Source organism: Schistocerca gregaria, chromosome 2, assembly GCF_023897955.1.
Source record: "Schistocerca gregaria isolate iqSchGreg1 chromosome 2, iqSchGreg1.2, whole genome shotgun sequence".
Classification (NCBI taxonomy): Eukaryota; Metazoa; Arthropoda; class Insecta; order Orthoptera; family Acrididae; genus Schistocerca; species Schistocerca gregaria.
This window is the reverse complement of record NC_064921.1, coordinates 353,819,692-353,838,768: the sequence shown is the minus strand read 5'-3', so window position 1 is coordinate 353,838,768 and position 19,077 is coordinate 353,819,692. Positions and strand designations below refer to the sequence as shown.

Below are 19,077 nucleotides of genomic sequence, written 5' to 3'. Positions count from 1 at the left end.
AGTTTTTCTGTTATCATTGTGGTTACTCCAGTTTGGCCTCCTGAAATCAATACTATGTTGGCCAAACTCGTTATATGCCCTGTCCAACTTTTCTACATATTTTAGGAACTGGTCTACAGAATCGTCTGGCCCATAAACTAACCCCATTTGAATTCTGTCTGGTAGCCTTCTCTTCAGTGCATCTATTTGAGTAAACCCATCAAAAGATTGCTCTAAGTGTGCAAGTTTCATGATGTGGTCTTTGCGAAACTCTTTCATACCCCCTTTCTGCTCCCTGTACATTGGACCATTTAAAAACTCGCACTTTATTCTTGCCTGTTCAGTGTCAGTCTTTTTCAAGAAACACGTTCCAAATTCATCTATGAATTAATTGCTACAGTCAGGTTGGTTGGCCCATGACAAGACTTCCTCTTCTGATGATCTTTTAATAAACTTAATTTTTAATTCATCACTCATACCAAGGAGGCTGTCATGACAATGTTGTATAAAATCAACTGCATGAAAATGTTTTTCACCAGGGGAACACTTTAGTAGCATAGTAGGAAAGCTTGGGTGTCCTACATTACAGAATGTTTTTAAATGAGCCCCATCTTGTAACTCTCTTTCTTGTTTTTTTGTTAATAGTGACAGCACTATGCAAGCCTGACACATTTGAATCTGTTATCTTGGCTATCTTCTGAATTTTTTCATCCACAGCTGAGGCAACAAAGTCTATTTTTTCATTTAGCTTTTAAGGTTGCAGCTTGTTTACTAGTGTCTCCAACAGCATTTTTACATCTAATTACAACAGCACCTATCTCAGATCTTGAGATTTTCATCTACTTCCCCTATTTTTGTCTGATGATTGTATTTTGGACTCTGAAGCCTCTACCCTCCCCTCTATTTTTTTCACATGTTCATTTATAGCTTTCACTTGACAAAACACACCAACTGAGTCTCTTTTAATTTTAGAAATATGTGCATTAAGCTCTGATCTAATGAGATTACCTTCTGAGACTATTGACTTAAAGTTTTTCACAATTTTTTTCCTTGATGATAGCTCCCCCGCACCCCCCCCCACCCCCCACCCCCTCCCCCACTCCCCACTGTTTTGTTTTTTCATTGATGACAGTTTGTTTTCAAGTTTTTCACTGTTTTTTCCCATTGATGACATTAATGCAGTAAGCATGTCTTGTAAATTTAACTGTTTGGGTTTTTCACTCGGCATTCTTTCACTTACGTGCAACTGTTCTTGGTTCTCATAGTCTGGACTCAAATCAAACACACTACTGTCTAAAAATCCCGGGTCTGCACTGATTTCTTTTAACTGTTTAGGTTGACTATTCTCGAATACATCCTGAAACATGTCTTTATGGGCTATGTACTGTTTAAAGTCACTAGTTGAGGCTGGTAGGTTCGGCATATTTATTTCATTGTTCTGGTCGCAATCCATTTTTTGTAAATTTGTTCGTAAATCATCGATGCAAAAAAAGTGGCCAAAATTTTCACACAACACTGCACTGAGAAAATACAAAAATAAATGTTTTAATTGATACTTAGCTTATTACTGTCTCGGATTGGGTAGGTGGCATCAACTTTGGTAGTAATGCTTCAGCCTTTTACAACCATGTATGTCTATAGTGTTGTTTCATTCCAAAACTTTTCCACATATACTATGTCAAACTATATTTTGTTTAAAATCATTCCACTTTTCCGCACGATTATATGCATTTTGGTCACCTTAAACATAAACAATGTCGTAAATCCAAACGTACAAGTATCCTGGTCACAATGGCACCACTGTAACAACCTCCTTTGTTACAGTTGGATGATCATTAATTGTAATAAATGTTCATCAAGTAAAAACATTGACCGAGTCTAGTGGTAGTTTTAAAGAAATAATACTCATCTGGTTTTTGAGGATCTCCTTCAATCCGTTGCTTGAATTTCTTCTGTTTGGAACCAGATTCTCTTGTAGATCTAGAAACCTCATAGGTTGATGTGCTTGTTGAATAATGTGGACAACAAAACTGATTCATATGTAATTTTCATATTTGACAGTCCTAGATGCCTTGCTGTCATCAGTTACAATGTTCACTCAGCGAAATACATTCCATTTATAATAATAATAATAATAATAATAATAATAATAACAATAATAATAATAATAATAATAATAGATTTATTTCAGTCAAACTGGCCATTTAGTGCATGAAGTACAGGAATTATTCTCTACTCAATATTATTATTCTTAGTCACTACAGAATTTCACCTGTGATTCTGTTTTCATCGTACAGATTAACACGTGATATCTCTCAAACTGGTCATCGAACCTCGCACATATACAGCTCGTGCTGGGCTCATGAAAACTCCGGGTGTTACACACTTTGTGGTGAAATCCATGCACGGAGAGTCTTGTCACTGTGTGGCGGAGTTCGTATCCTCCCTGCTTCCATTCATGGTTTGTCATGGTGTCTGTAACATAGAAATCCTTCCATATCTAGCATTTTGTCTCATGTAATTCTGTGCATTCCATTTATACATAACTCCAGAAAACTTTACATCTCTCCTTCCTCCCTTCCTGACAACATACATCCAACAGGCACCCAGTTAACATCGTTCCAAAGTACATCAGTAAAGATGTAGTCATACTAAGATCAAAACATAGAACATTAAATAAGAAATAATTTACCGAAAATGAAATTCACTCAACAGCCCAATAGAACAGTTATGATAACATATATTCACATAAACAAACATTTGTTATTATTTTTTTAATCACAGGGGTTAATTGTGTTAGCACTACATATTATACAGTGGGAGTTTAAAACATTTCAAATAAGCTTGAAAAAAGGATAAGATGGTAAATTTGGGAATGTACATGGTCCAAATGGCATATTGCATGTTTGAATTCTAACTGATAATCACTTGTGTGTCTTCTAGGTTGCTTATTATAGGTAAACCAACAGTATAGGAAAGGATAGATTGCTCCTTTTCATAATGAAGGCACATCAAGTTGCAGACAGGCATTATTAACACACACTCACATGTAGCTTCTCGGGCTGGCCTGAGAGATGCTAAAGTTGGCAGTCGTGTGTGTGTGTGTGTGTGTGTGTGTGTGTGTGTGTGTGTGTGTTTGCTGATGAAGGCTGTGGCCGAAAGATACACGTGAGTGTCTAATAATCGTGCCTCTCTGCAACTTGACGTGCCTTCTTTACAGTAAGTAGCAATCTATCCTTTCCTACATTGTTATTATTCCTACCTGGAGTTTCCATTATTTGAATATTATAGGTAAAGATATTAGAAGAAATGCTGCTCTTCTTACACTACTTAGCAGTAGTTTTATGTATTGTTGTATACTAAGGAGGAATTATTTAACTGATTTCAGAGACTACTCTAATTGTCTATGTATTGGAAATGCAAAGTGAATACCTCTAGAACCTAAACATTTTAGTTTTTGTAGTGAAATTTTATTATTTACGCAGTCAGTGACATTGTCAAAATACCAAAAATAACTGCAGACATTTTTTCTTGTTTATTTCTACTGGAATTGAATTAAGAGATTATATATAGCTTCCGCAGTGGAGAAACCTTTGTGTAAGCCAATCAGAGTTGCTGTTGAAAAGTCATCAGAAAGGTGGTTGAGTATTCTAAGTTACCTTCTCAAAAAATTGAGAATTGGGGAAGGATTTGATGAGTCTAGAGTTATAGTCACTGCCAGTGACCTAATGGAAAATTGGTTGACCATTTTAGTGATCATGGAAGAACCTCATTAATGTGCAGTGTTTGAAGACCATCATTATGCATGGATAAAACTGGAGGAGACCTATATTTAGCAGTGGATATCTTCTGGATTATGACACTACATTTCATGGGACACTATCCAGCCTACACATGTACCTCCACTCTGCAATTGTACTCATTTAGCTTACATGTCTAAATCTGTGGTGAATGTATGTTGTTCATATGACTTGTACCTTTCTCCCTGTGGTATTGTAAGTATTTATTTATTTCCCATCATGTGTAAAGCTTGCCATCTATCGGCTCTGGCAAATTTTGCTACTTCCTTCAAACTGTATGTTATAAACTGTTTATATGAAATTAAATTAAAACTCCATCTAATTTCTCTACACTATTTATCTGTAATAAGTACTGGTATCAGCAGATCCAAATGTGTATGCCTATAGCAATTACAGCTGATTTACTCCAGTTAACCATTTATTATTCGACCTCATTAAGTGCCCTTATAGATTTATTGGCAGTAACATGATAATACTTCTCCATTTTAGGAAGCACCAAAACATACTGATGCCACAAGCATGCAGGAGATGATAGACACTCTCACTGAGCAAAAGCTCTCTCTTGTTATTGAGGTAATGTATCATTAAATTCACTGTTTAATAAATTTAAGATTGTTGCAGAATATTCTGTGCTTTTGTACCTAATGCTTGTGGGAACATACCTTAATGCTGTTGCAGCGCAGAAGTTTTCAAGTAGTGGAGCAAAAGGCAAAACTTATAGGTTGGGATTTCAGTTGAGGAAACCCTCTGCATCCTGTTACTCTGCGATTATCGCCACCGGCTTTTGTATTAGTTCACTTGAAAGATTTTTTCCTGGAGTAGGTCTGAACTTATTGACTATAATGCTAGGAGATTGGCCTTATGATATGGAAATTAACAACAGTGGTAATGGAAATGATAGTCATTTGAAAGTGATAGATTATTAAAAAAAATTACAAAACAAAATGTAACAGAAAATAGATGGGATAGAAACAGAGGTATGAGAAGAGGTTCATCATATAGCGGAAGCATTGAGTTGAAATATATATATAATAGAGGGAAACATTCCACTGGGGAAAAATATATCTAAAAACAAAGACGATGTGATTCACCAAACGAAAGTACTGGCAGGTCGATAGACACTCAAACAAACACAAACATACACACAAAATTCAAGCTTTCACAACCAACGGTTGCTTCATCAGGAAAGAGGGAAGGAGAGGGAAAGACAAAAGGATGTGGGCTTTAAGGGGGAGGGTAAGGAGTCAGTCCAATCACGGGAGCGGAAAGACTAACCTTGAGGGGAAAAAAGGACAGGTATACACATGCACACACCCCCATATCCATCTGCACATACACAGACAAGCAAGTAGGTGGTGGTGGGAGGGTGCATGGGACAGGTTTTACACCGGGGGCGGTTACAAGGGTAGGAGCCAGAGGGTAGGGAAGGTGGTTTGGGGATTTCATAGGGATGAATCAGGAGCTTACAAAGGTTAGGTGGAGACGGAAAGACACTCTTGGTGTAGTGGGGAGGATTTCATGAAGGATGGATCTCATTTCAGGGCAGGATTTGAGGAAGTCGTATCCCTGCTGGAGAGCCACATTCAGAGTCGGATCCAGTCCCGGAAAGTATCCTGTCACAAGTGGGGCACTTTTGTGGTTCTTCTGTGGGAGGTTCTGGTTTTGAGGGGATGAGGAAATGGCTCTGGTTATTTGCTTCTGTACCAGGTTGGGAGGGTAGTTGCAGGATGCGAAAGCTGTTTTCAGGTTGTTGGTGTAATGGTTCAGGGATTCAGGACTGGAGCAGATTCGTTTGCCACGAAGACCTAGGCTGTAAGGAAGGGACTGTCTGATATGGAATGGGTGGCAGCTGTCATAATGGAGGTACTGTTGCTTGTTGGTGGGTTTGATGTGGACGGATGTGTGAAGCTGGCCATTGGACAGATGGAGGTCAACGTCAAGGAAAGTGACATGGGATTTGGAGTAGGACCAGGTAAATCTGATGGAATCAAAGGAGCTGAGGTTGGAGAGGAAATTCTGGAGTAGTTGCTCACTGTGAGTCCAAATCATGAAGATGTCATCAGTAATTTACATACAAAGTTTGCCATGGTAACCCCATACCTGATGTCCAGGCGGAGCTTCAAGGAATCCTCAGAAACTTAGGCCCCCTACAAAACCTTGCACCTGACTCCATCAACCTACTGACCGCACAGACACCCCGCACCCCTACCTTCTACCTACTTCCTAAAATTCACAAACCCAATCATCCTGGCCACCCCATTGTAGCTGGTTACCAAGACCCCACAGAACGTATCTCTGCCTATGTAGATCAACACCTTCAACCCATTACATGCAGTCTCCCATCCTTCATCAAAGACACCAACCACTCTCTCGAACGCCTGGAATCCTTACCCAATCTGTTACCCCCGGAAACCATCCTTGTAACCATTGATGCCACTTCCCTATACACAAATAATCTGCACGTCCAGGGCCTTGCTGCGATGGAGCACTTAGTTTCACGCCCATCACCTGCCACCCTACCTAAAACCTCTTTCCTCATTACCTTAGCCAGCTTCATCCTGACTCACAACTTCTTCACTTTTGAAGGCCAGACATACCAACAATTAAGGGGAACAGCCATGGGTACCAGGATGGCCCCCTCGTGCGCCAACCTATTTATGGGTCGCTTAGAGGAAGAATTCTTGGTTACCCAGGCCTGCCAACCCAAAGTTTGGTACAGATTTATTGATGACATATTCATGATTTGGACTCACAGTGAAGAAGAACTCCAGAATTTCCTCTCCAACCTCAACTCCTTTGATTCCATCAGATTCACCTGGTCCTACTCCAAATCCCATGCCACTTTCCTTGACGTTGACCTCCATCTGTCCAATGGCCAGCTTCACACATCCGTCCACATCAAACCCACCAACAAGCAACAGTACCTACATTGTGACAGCTGCCACCCATTCCATATCAGACAGTCCCTTCCTTACAGCCTAGGTCTTCGTGGCAAACGAATCTGCTCCAGTCCTGAATCCCTGAACCATTACACCAACAACCTGGAAACAGCTTTCACATCCCGCAACTACCCTCCCGACCTGGTACAGAAGCAAATAACCAGAGCCACTTCCTCATCCCCTCAAACCCAGTACCTCCCGCAGAAGAAACCCAAAAGAGCCCCACTTGTGACAGGATACTTTCCGGGACTGGATCCGGCTCTGAATGTGGCTCTCCAGCAGGGATATGACTTCCTCAAATCCTGCCCTGGCCTGGCGGATATCGAGAAGAGAGGATACACTGAGGGACAAGTTCCCATCTCCGGAGTTCTGACAGGTTGGTGTTAGTGGGAAGTATCCAGATAACTCTGACTGTGTAACCTCCTAGTTCATCCCTATGAAATCCCCAAACCACCTTCCCTACCCTCTGGCTCCTACCCTTGTAACCGCCCCCGGTGTAAAACCTGTCCCATGCACCCTCCCACCACTACCTACTCCAGTCCTGTAACCCGGAAGGTGTACACGATCAAAGGCAGAGCCACGTGTGAAAGCACTCACGTGATTTACCAGCTAACCTGCCTACACTGTGAAGCTTTCTATGTGGGAATGGCCAGCAACAAACTGTCCATTCGCATGAATGGACACAGGCAGACAGTGTTTGTTGGTAATGAGGATCACCCTGTGGCTAAACATGCCTTGGTGCACGGCCAGCGTATCTTGGCACAGTGTTACACAGTCTGGGTTATCTGGATACTTCTAACAAACACCAACCTATCAGAACTATAGAGATGGGAACTTGCCCTTCAATATATCCTCTCTTCACGTTACCCACCAGGCCTCAACCTCCGTTAATTTGAAGTTGCCGCCGCTCATACTTCACCTGTCATTCAGCAACATCTTTGCCTCTGTACTTCTGCCTCGACTGAAATCTCTGCCCAATCTCTTTGCCTTTACATATGTCTGCTTGTGTCTGTATGTGCGGATGGATGTGTGTGTGTGTGTGTGTGTGTGTGTGTGTGTGTGTGTGTGTGTGTGCGTGCGCCCGCGCACGAGTGTATACCTGTCCTTTTTGCCCCCTAAGGTAAGTCTTTCCACTCCCAGGATTGGAATGACTCCTTACCCTCTCCCTTAAAACCCACATCCCTTCGTCTTTCCCTCTGCTTCCCTCTTTCCTCATGAAGCAACCGTGGGTTGCGAAAGCTTTAATTTTGTGTGTGTGTTTGTTTGTGTGTCTATCAACATACCAACGCTTTTGTTTGGTAAGTTAAGTTACATCATCTTTGTTTTTAGATGTACCCTATATTTAATTTTATATCACTTAAAACAGAAAGTTGTTAGCTAACAGGCAATAAATAGTGCAAATTTTCTGAAGACTCTAGTTCTCCCGATTACAAATAATCCCATGCAGTATTAACCACGAGTGTTTTTTTTAAGGGGGAGGGGGGGGGGGGGGGGAGAGAGAGAGAGAGCAAGTCCTACATTTCCTTGAACATGTATGTTTTATGTATCAGATATCTTGAGAAATATGTACACTACAAAATGAACATATTTTTGAAAATTCGATTTTTTTTCATTTTTTATGTCGTTTCCCAAACGCTCAAGGGAGGGCGGTTGGGAGGGGGAGGGGGAGAGGGGGTCGCCACTATCTTAGTATTGCCCTGGTTCGATAATAATTTAGATCCGAGGCTGATGCGCAGAGGAGTATGAGTTATAGTGGGTAAGTGAGTAGTCTCCACGTGACCCGTGTTTACATTTAGTGATTTTGCTTTTTTCTCTTCGTTTACTGCTCTCACGTCAAATGAAACCAAATTGGCCGGGAGCTATCAGATGAATTAAAATAAATTCACATAATTATGAAAGGCTAATATATGTAATTAGTTTCAGCAGTTATTTTATTTCCACTTTTCTGACAGCCACACATTAATCGCCTTGTAGAACAATGAAGTTATTTTTGTTTGTTTCCTAAAGAAATTTGGCTTTTATTAATCTTTTAAGCCGAGGCATTCAATGTGTTTAAAACAAAGTGTTTTAGTTGAAGGCTATTGGCTAATTTCAACTGCACACTACATTTCAAGTTCACATTTTCATCTATGAATATATGCTGTCATCGGCTGGCAGGATCATGTGACAAGAGCTATGAGTGGCTTACAAAAACGCATCGCAATCTCTATTGAAATGGTCCGGAAATTAATATCCGGTGTTTGGTGGAATCCGAATTCATACTTTCATAACACGAAAATATGCAGTGTACATGTTGCTGCAAATCAAAAATCTTTCATGTAAAAAGTGTGTTTTCATCTGAGAGAAAGCATATTTTTAACCAGGAAATCCGTGAAAAACCTGGGAATTTTTTTCCTTGCCCACGTGCCGAGTAAAACTGTGAGGGACGGGAAAAACCCACCGTGGTACAACAACAAAGTTAGGAAACTACTGCGAAAGCAAAGAGAGCTTCACTCCAAGTTTAAACACAGCCAAAACCTCTCAGACAAACAGAAGCTAAACAATGTCAAAGTTAGCGTAAGGAGGGCAATGCGTGAAGCGTTCAGTGAATTCGAAAGTAAAATTCTATGTACCAACTTGACAGAAAATCCTAGGAAGTTCTGGTCTTAAGTTAAATCAGTAAGTGGCTCGAAACAGCATATCCAGACACTCCGGGATGATGATGGCATTGAAACAGAGAATGACACGCGTAAAGCTGAAATACTAAACACCTTTTTCCAAAGCTTTTTCACAGAGGAAGACCGCACTGCAGTTCCTGCTCTAAATCGTCACACAAACAAAAAAATGGCTGACATCGAAATAAGTGTCCAAGGAATAGAAAAGCAACTGGACCTGACGGGATACCAATTCGATTCTACACAGAGTACGCGAAAGAACTTGCCCCGCTACTAACAGCCGTGTACCGCAAGTCTCTAGAGGAGCGGAAGGTTCCAAATGATTGGAAAATAGCACAGGTAGTCCCAGTCTTCAAGAAGGGTTGTCGAGCAGATGCGCAAAACTATAGACCTATATCTCTGACGTCGATCTGTTGTAGAATTTTAGAACATGTTTTTTGCTCGAGTATCATGTCGTTTTTGGAAATCCGGAATCTACTCTGTAGGAATCAACATGGATTCCGGAAACAGCGATCATGTGAGACCCAACTCGCTTTATTTGTTCATAAGTTCCAGAAAATATTAGATACAGGCTCCCAGGTTGATGCTATTTTCCTTGACTTCCGGAAGGCGTTCGATACAGTTCCAGTAAGAGCCTACGGAATATCAGACCAGCTGTGTGGCTGGATTGAAGAGTTTTTAGCAAACAGAACACAGCATGTTATCCATGGACAGACGTCTACAGACGTTAAAGTAACCTCTGGCGTGCCACAGCGGAGTGTTATGGGACCATTGCTTTTCACAATATATATAAATGACCTAGCACATAGTGTCGGAAGTTCCATGCGGCTTTTCGCGGATGGTGCTGTAGTATACAGAGAAGTTGCAGCATTAGAAAATTGTAGCGAAATGCAGGAAGATCTGCAGCAGATAGGCACTTGGTGCAGGGAGTGGCAACTGACCCTTAACATAGACAAATGTAATGTATTGCGAATACGTAGAAAGAAGGATCCTTTATTGTATGATTATATGATAGCGGAACAAACACTGGTAGCAGTGACTTCTCTAAAATATCTGGGAGTATGCGTGCAGAACAATTTGAAGTGGAATGATCATATAAAATTAATTGTTTGTAAGGCGGGTACCAGGTTGAGATTCATTGGGAGAGTCCTTAGAAAATGTAGTCCATCAACAAAGGAGGTGGCTTACAAAACACTTGTTCGACCTATACTTGAGTATTGCTCATCATTGTGGGATCAATACCAGATCGGGTTGACGGAGGAGATAGAGAAGATCCAAAGAAGAGCGGCGCGTGTCGTCACAGGGTTATTTGGTAACTGTGATAGCGTTACGGAGATGTTTAACAAACTCAAGTGGCAGACTGTGCAAGAGAGGCGCTCTGCATCGCGGTGTAGCTTGCTGTCCAGATTTCGAGAGGGTGCGTTTCTGGATGAGGTATCAAATATATTGCTTCCCCCTACTTATACCTCCAGAGGAGATCACGAATGTAAAATTAGAGAGATTAGAGCGCGCACGGAGGCTTTCAGACTGTCGTTCTTCCCGCGCACCATACGCGACTGGAACAGGAAAGGGAGGTAATGACAGTGGCACGTAAAGTGCCCTCTGCCACGCACCATTGGGTGGCTTGCGGAGTATAAATGTAGATGTAGATACACTCTGCATGCTTTGATTCTCTTTGGTTCTGTTTTTCCCACAGTCCATGTTTCACTATCATACAATGCTGTGCTCCAGAAGCAAATTCTCAGAAATTATTTCCTTAAATTAAAGCCTATATTTGAAACTAGTAGACTTCTCTTGGCCAGAAATGCCCTTTTTGAAAGTTTAGGTCCGATTTTGAGGTCATCCTTGCTCTATTCGTCATTGGTTATTTTGCTGTCTATGTGGCGGAATTCATTAACTTCATCTACTTCATGACCATCAATCCTGATGTTAAGTTTCTCGCTGTTCTCATTTCTGCTATTTCTCATTGCTTTCATCTTTCTTCAATTTGCTCTCACTACATATTATGTACTCAGTAGACTGTTCATTCCATTCAGCAGATCATGTAATTTGTCTTCACGTACACTCAGGATAGCAATGTCATCAGCTAATTGATGCCCTATCACTTTGAATTTTAATCCCGCTCCTGAACCTTTATCATTGCTTCTTCCTGTACAGATTGAATAGTATGGATGAAAGACTACATCCCTGTCTTACACCTTTTTTAATCCGAGCACTTCGTTTTTGGTTGTCCATTGTTATTATTCCCTCTGGGCTCCTGTGCATATTGTGCATTTTACCTCTCCTCTATTGTTTACCCTACTTTTCTCAGAATTTTGAACATCTTGCGCCATTGTACATTGTCGACCGCTTTTTCCAGCTCGACAAATCCTATGAATGTGTCTTGATTTTTCCTTAGTCTTGCTTCCATTATCAACCACAGTCGTAGAATTGCCTCTCTGATGCCTTTAAGTTCACTAAAGCCAAGCTGATTGTCGTCCAACTTATCCTCAATTTTCATTTCCATTCTTTTGTGTATTCGTCATTTTTATTTGTTTTCTGTCTTTCCCTTAGTTGCTCTAAATTCGTGGAGAACATGTATTTCAGGCCACTGATCATGCTTCCCAAATAAATGAAGCGAAACGTGTATGGCAACAAACTAACTGCCTTCACTTAGCTGCGTAGACGGTACATACCTCTATGAACTTTTGTATATTACTCTTGTCAGCAACTTGGATGCATGAGCTGTTAATTCGATTGTGCGGAAACTCTTGCACTTGTCAGCTCTTGCAGTCTTCGGAATTGTGTGGATTTGGTCTTAAGTGTGCCAAAGTGCAGTGCCACGCCTCTTTGCACAGCATTCTTCTGTTGCAAGTCACTGTATTTCATTCTGTGGAATTGAAACGTGTATATTTTGTAATGGAAACCATCAACCTTATATTCAGCACAGTGGAAATTAAAATGTCCTGTGGTGCCTCTCCTGCTCCTAGTCAGTCCGTTTGGCACCGTACATCCCTCAAAAAAACCTCATAATCAATATTGGGTGGGATTATTTGTAATCGGGACAATAAGAAGTCCTCAGAAATTTTTTTATTCTCTGTTGTCTATTAGCTAATAACTTCCTCTTTTGTAGGACATAAAATTAAATATAATAAACATAAAACAAGTAAAGACAAGCTACATTCAAGACGGTGCAGTACACATTTCTTCAATCCTTAGGGCCCAGCATTTTTTCTCTTTAAGTTTGCTACAGCTTTACATGGTGTGCTTTCCTTTCTGCAAAAGAATCTATTATCTCATGAAAGTTTGTCAAATGTTTTACTACATGAAAAATTAAAATGTCATTGTCAAATACTGAAAAAGCTATTAATACAAATAGTACCCACGAATGTTGTGGTTTCTCAATTTGATTATGTTGTTTTATCACTGTCTGCTAGATAAAGGGACGGCCTTTCTAATATCACAGCAGTTGTAACACACACAAATGAGTGAGACTATTTCGGCACAGGTGGTCATTTTTATCTGCCTCATTTACATGAATAACATGTCAGAATACAATCGATGAAGTACCAATATCAAATGCCTATTAGGCGTACTACAAGCAAAAAGTTTTATGTTAGGAAATAGTTTCACACTTCATTCATACGCACCAATTTCTCAAGCATGAGATTGATAGGTAGTGGTACGAAATTTTTATATGAAATTAAAGTTGTCATATTCTTCCATATAATTTGTGTGATGTCCCTGTTTTATTCTCCTTCCTCGTTCTATCAATCTTGTCATCACTAATTCTGTAACTACTCCTGCATTGTCAAAATTTATTCTTCACTTAACTTGACTAACTCTGCCACTATCAGCAGTTTAGTTATCCTGCGTTTAGTTTTCAATTAGGTGTTGTTATGTGTTTGTAAAACGCGTTTTCCACCTTATTCCGAGAATAGTACTTATGTGGCTGCTAACTGGGGACAGTACAACTGGCCCTTAATATTGTAGTGATCTGGCAAAAATTTTCTGTCAAAATCTCATTTCCTTGAATAACAGACTAGATTAATATGTAATCTTTCTTATCAGTTATTCCTGTTAGTCTTTTATGCCCACTCCGGTAGTCTGAATCTATGGATTTCACTCATAATAATAATAACGCTGTTCATTCACACACCTGATCAACTACAGAAACAAATAGTGATTGGCATTCACCTGTTTTTGTTTATTCAGCTTAGCTCGTATAGCCCATCCTCTTTTGTCTGTGGGGAAAGTTTATTTCTAGATGTGACGGTGATTCCCAGGCAGAGACATCACGTAGACCTACATTATGCATGCATTCAAAAATCAACTTATTCACTTTGAAATCAACTTAGAATGTATTCAAAAATGTTCAGAAACCAGCAGGGATGCATTTCAAAATCATATGAATGATTGATAGACTAACGTGTGCAGAATGTGAAGGGCTTTGTAAAACAAGGTTTTTTTTTTCCACAAGAATATGAATTTGGTGCCCCCTGACACTGCCACGCAGGGCTGGTACCCCAGTTTTGCACCTTCATAAATCTGGACCTGCTTTTTACCATTCAATGGATTTATACATTTTACAGTTCTGAGGGAAAGTAAACTGTCACTAAACATGAAGAAGTGTATTTTCACGTGGTAAAATGTGTATTTTTACCTTGGAATTTTTTTTTTTTATAACTTTAAAATACGGGAAAATCTGGGAATTTTTTTCCTCCTCCAAGTGTATACCCTGATTGCATAGATGTAGGTCACTATTTATTGAGGGTGCCTCTGCTGGTCTCAAGCTCTTCAGTTATATGAACAGCTGCTGACATGCTAGTGGCTATTGCCCCACATAAAACTTGGAATTAGTGTAAGGAATTACTTTTACAGAGACCTTACACTCCATGCAGTGAGGAGCTACGAGGTAAATCTTGAATGATGAGATTTACCTTTTTCAGACATGTACAAAAAGGTCCCAAGGGTAACCAAACAGGTATAGGCACTTTTTTCTTAGCCTTTGAGGGAAATATGGAGCATCATGTGGATCAGGCCGGTATGTAGGTCAGAGCAAACAACTGGTCTCGAGTGCTCATGTATGGGGAGGACACCCCACCCACATCCGACTCCTCCTCAACCCAGTTATGGGTGAAGACAATTACAGAGTAAAGAATACTGTCTAGTCAGGAGATACAGAACAGGAAAAGTGAGAAGGCTAAAAATATAATGTACAGCAGTTGGACTGTCAATAATAAAATCAAGGTGAGAGAAATATGTAAGGCACTAGGTGAATTTTCCCAGCGCTCTAACAAAGTGCCGCCCCTAAAATGGAAAATAAGGTGAAATAAAATGCGAACTGCCTCTTAAAGCAATTAAAACAAGAATGAAAGAGGGAGGAAAGTGGGAGCTGGTAAAGGAGATAAGGTCGAGGGCCCCCAGACTCAGCATGCTGTGAGAGACGCCCCAACCCCAAACCCTGCTCCAAATTTAGTTTGAAATCTTATATCTGAGAATTACAACCACTTTCCCGGAGAAAACAGAGAACTATTTCAACTATCTGTGAATCGTCCATTGTTGGAGCCAAAGAATTCAGAAGAAGATGCTAGCATGGACCAGGAGAGGCATTAACATCAATATATAATCTACTGTCTGTAATGCTCGTATAGCCCCATCACCTTTTGTCTGTGGGGAAAGTTTATTTCTAGATGTGACAGTGATTCCCAGGCAGAGACATCACGTAGGCTTACATTATGCATGCATTCCAAAATCCATTAGTTCCCAATCACCAACCAACCTTCTCACTCCCCAAACTGTTTCTCCACCAAAATTTCTTCACTTGTCATCCCTCACTCACCCCAGCCAATCCCCATTCCTGTCCTCCCCATCTCCTTCATCTCATCCCTTTCCACCTTCTCTCTATCCCTCACCTTGTCTCTTTCTCTCTTCCTATCCTTCCACCTCCGTCTCCCATGTGCTCCCCTTCTTATTCCTACTTCTCATCTTAGCCCCACTCCTGCTCCGCCCTCAATCCCTCAAACTCTCTCGCCCTCACTCCCGCCCACTGTCTCGCCCTTGCCCTCGCTCCCGCCCACTGTCTCGCCCTCGCCCTCGCCCTCGCCCACTGTCTCGCCCTCGCCCTCGCTTCCGCCCACTGTCTCGCCCTCGCCCTCGCTCCCGCGCACTGTCTCGCCCTCGCCCTCGCTCCCGCGCACTGTCTCGCCCTCGCCCCCCGCCCACTGTCTCGCCCTCGCTCGCGCCCACTGTCACGCCCTCGCTCCCCCCCCCGCTACTGTCACGCCCTCGCTCCCCCCCCGCTACTGTCTCGCCCTCGCTCCCCCCCCCCCCCCCCCACACCCACTGTCTCGCCCTCGCCCCGCCCACTGTCTCGCCCTCGCTCCCACTCCGCCCACTGTCTCGCCCTCGCTCCCACTCCGCCCACTGTCTCGCCCTCGCTCCCACCCCGCCCACTGTCTCGCCCTCGCTCCCCGCCCCGCCCACTGTCTGGCCCTCGCTCCCGCCCCGCCGACTGTCTGGCCCTCACTCCCGCCCCGCCGACTGTCTGGCCCTCACTCCCGCCCCGCCGACTGTCTGGCCCTCACTCCCGCCCCGCCGAATGTCTGGCCCTCACTCCCGCCCCGCCGACTGTCTGGCCCTCACTCCCGCCCCGCCCACTCTCTGGCCCTCGCCCTCGCTCGCGCCCCGCCCACTGTCTCGCCCTCGCTCCCTCCCCGCCCACTGTCTCGCCCTCGCTCCCGCCCCGCCCACTGTCTCGCCCTCGCTCCCCGCCCCGCCCACTGTCTCGCCCTCGCTCCCGCCCCGCCCACTGTCTCGCCCTCGCTTCCGCCCCGCCCACTGTCTCGCCCTCGCTCCCGCCACGCCCACTGTCTCGCCCTCGCTCCCGCCCCACCGACCGTCTGGCCCTCACTCTCGCCCCGCCCACTCTCTGGCCCTCGCCCTCGCTCCCGCCCCGCCCACTGTCTGGCCGTCGCCCTCGCTCCCACCCCGCCCACTGTCTGGCCCTCGCCCTCGCTCCCGCCCCGCCCACTGTCTGGCCCTCGCCCTCGTTCCCGCCCCGCCCACTGTCTCGCCCTCGCCCTCGCTCCCGCCCCGCCCACTGTCTCGCACTCGCTCCCGCCCCGCCCACTGTCTCGCCCTCGCGCCCGCCCCGTCCACTGTCTCGACCTCGCTCCCGCCCCGCCCACTGTCTCGCCCTCGCTCGCGCCCCGCCCACTGTCTCGCCCTCGCTCGCGCCCCACCCACTGTCTCGCCCTCGCTCGCGCCCCGCCCACTGTCTCGCCCTCGCTCGCGCCCCGCCCACTGTCTCGCCCTCGCTCGCGCCCCGCCCACTGTCTCGCCCTCGCCCTCGCTCGCGCCCCGCCCACTGTCTCGCCCTCGCTCGCGCCCCGCCCACTGTCTCGCCCTCGCTCGCGCCCCGCCCACTGTCTCGCCCTCGCTCGCGCCCCGCCCACTGTCTCGCCCTCGCTCGCGCCCCGCCCACTGTCTCGCCCTCGGCCTCGCTCCCGCCCCGCTCACTGTCTCGCCCTCGGCCTCGCTCCCGCCCCGCCCACTGTCTCGCCCTCGGCCTCGTTCTGCCCCGCCCACTCTCTCGCCCTCGGCCTCGTTCCGCCCCGCTCACTGTCTCGCCCTCGGCCTCGCTCCCGCCCCGCCCACTGATTCGCCCTCGCTCCCGCCCCGCCCACTGTCTCGCCCTCGCTCCCGCCCCGCCCACTGTCTCGCCCTCGCCCTCGCTCCCCCCCAGCCCACTGTCTCGCCCTCGCCCTCGCCCTCGCTCCCCCCCCCGCCCACTGTCTCGCCCTCGCCCTCGCTCCCGCCCCGCCCACTGTCTCGCCCTCGCCCTCGCTCAAGCCCTGCCCACTGTCTCGCCCTCGCCGTCGCTCCCGCCCCCCCCCACTGTCTCGCCCTCGCCCTTGCTCCCGCCCCGCCCACTGTCTCGCCCTCGCTCCCGCCCCGCCCACTGTCTCGCCCTCCGCCTCGTTCCGCCCCGCCCACTCTCTCGCCCTCGGCCTCGTTCTGCCCCGCCCACTGTCTCGCCCTCGGCCTCGCTCCCGCCCCGCCCACTGTCTCGCCCTCGCTCGCGCCCCGCCCACTGTCTCGCCCTCGCTCGCGCCCCGCCCACTGTCTCGCCCTCGCTCGCGCCCCGCCCACTGTCTCGCCCTCGCTCGCTCCCCGCCCACTGTCTCGCCCTCGCTCGCGCCCCGCCCGCTGTCTCGCCCTCGCTCGCGCCCCGCCCACTGTCTCGTCCTCGCTCGCGCCCCGCCCACTGTCTCGTCCTCGCTCGCGCCCCGCCCACTGTCTCGCCCTCGGCCTCGCTCCCGCCCCGCCCACTGTCTCGCTCTCGGCCTCGTTCCGCCCCGCCCACTGTCTCGCTCTCGGCCTCGTTCCGCCCCGCCCACTGTCTCGCCCTCGCCCCGCCCACTGTCTCGCCCTCGCCCTCGCTCCCGCCCCGCCCACTGTCTCGCCTTCGCCCTCGCCCCGCCCACTGTCTCGCCCTCGCTCCCGCCCCGCCCACTGTCTCGCCCTCTCCTTCCCTCCCGCCCCGCCCACTGTCTCGTCCTCGCCCTCGCCCCGCCCACTGTCTCGCCTTCGCCCTCGCCCTCGCTCCCGCCCCGCCCACTGTCTCGCCCTCGCCCTCGCTCCCGCCCCGCCCACTGTCTCGCCGTCGCTCCCGCCCCGCCCACTGTCACGTACTGGCTCCCGCCCCGCCCACTGTCTCGCCCTGGCCCCCGCCCCGCCCACTGTCTCGCCCTGGCTCCCGCCCCGCCCACTGTCTCGCCCTGGCTCCCGCCCCGCCCACTGTCTCGCCCTGGCTCCCGCCCCGCCCACTGTCTCGCCCTGGCTCCCGCCCCGCCCACTGTCTCGCCCTGGCTCCCGCCCCGCCCACTGTCTCGCCCTGGCTCCCGCCCCGCCCACTGTCTCGCCCTGGCTCCCGCCCCGCCCACTGTCTCGCCCTCGGCCTCGCTCCCGCCCCGCCCACTGTCTGGCCCTCGGCCTCGCTCCCGCCCCGCCCACTGTCTGGCCCTCGGCCTCGCTCCCGCCCCGCCCACTGTCTGGCCCTCGGCCTCGCTCCCGCCCCGCCCACTGTCTGGCCCTCGGCCTCGCTCCCGCCCCGCCCACTGTCTGGCCCTCGGCCTCGCTCCCGCCCCGCCCACTGTCTGGCCCTCGGCCTCGCTCCCGCCCCGCCCACTGTCTGGCCCTCGGCCTCGCTCCCGCCCCGCCCACTGTCTGGCCCTCGGCCTCGCTCCCGCCCCGCCCACTGTCTGGCCCTCGGCCTCGCTCCCGCCCCGCCCACTGTCTGGCCCTCGGCCTCGCTCCCGCCCCACCCACTGTCTGGCCCTCGGCCTCGCTCCCGCCCCGCCCACTGTCTGGCCCTCGGCCTCGCTCCCGCCCCGCCCACTGTCTGGCCCTCGGCCTCGCTCCCGCCCCGCCCACTGTCTGGCCCTCGGCCTCGCTCCCGCCCCGCCCACTGTCTGGCCCTCGGCCTCGCTCCCGCCCCGCCCACTGTCTGGCCCTCGGCCTCGCTCCCGCCCCGCCCACTGTCTCGCCCTCGCCCTCGCCCTCGCTCCCGCCCCGCCCACTGTCTCGCCCTCGCCCTCGCCCTCGCTCCCGCCCCGCCCACTGTCTCGCCCTCGCCCTCGCCCTCGCTCCCGCCCCGCCCACTGTCTCGCCCTCGCCCTCGCCCCCGGCCCGCGCCTCGCCCTCGCTTCCGGCCCCGTGTCT

At 47.8% G+C, this 19,077-nt stretch overlaps 1 protein-coding gene across 1 annotated transcript in view; it reads left to right on the top strand.

Moving 5' to 3' along the window:
• LOC126337044 (GRIP and coiled-coil domain-containing protein 2-like) overlaps positions 1-19,077 on the top strand; it is a 252,037-nt gene that overhangs the window by 46,823 nt on the left and 186,137 nt on the right. Inside the window, exon 4 of the mRNA XM_050001367.1 lies at positions 4,269-4,352. Coding sequence (XP_049857324.1) covers positions 4,269-4,352 — 84 coding nt within the window. The remainder of the gene's footprint in view (positions 1-4,268; positions 4,353-19,077) is intronic.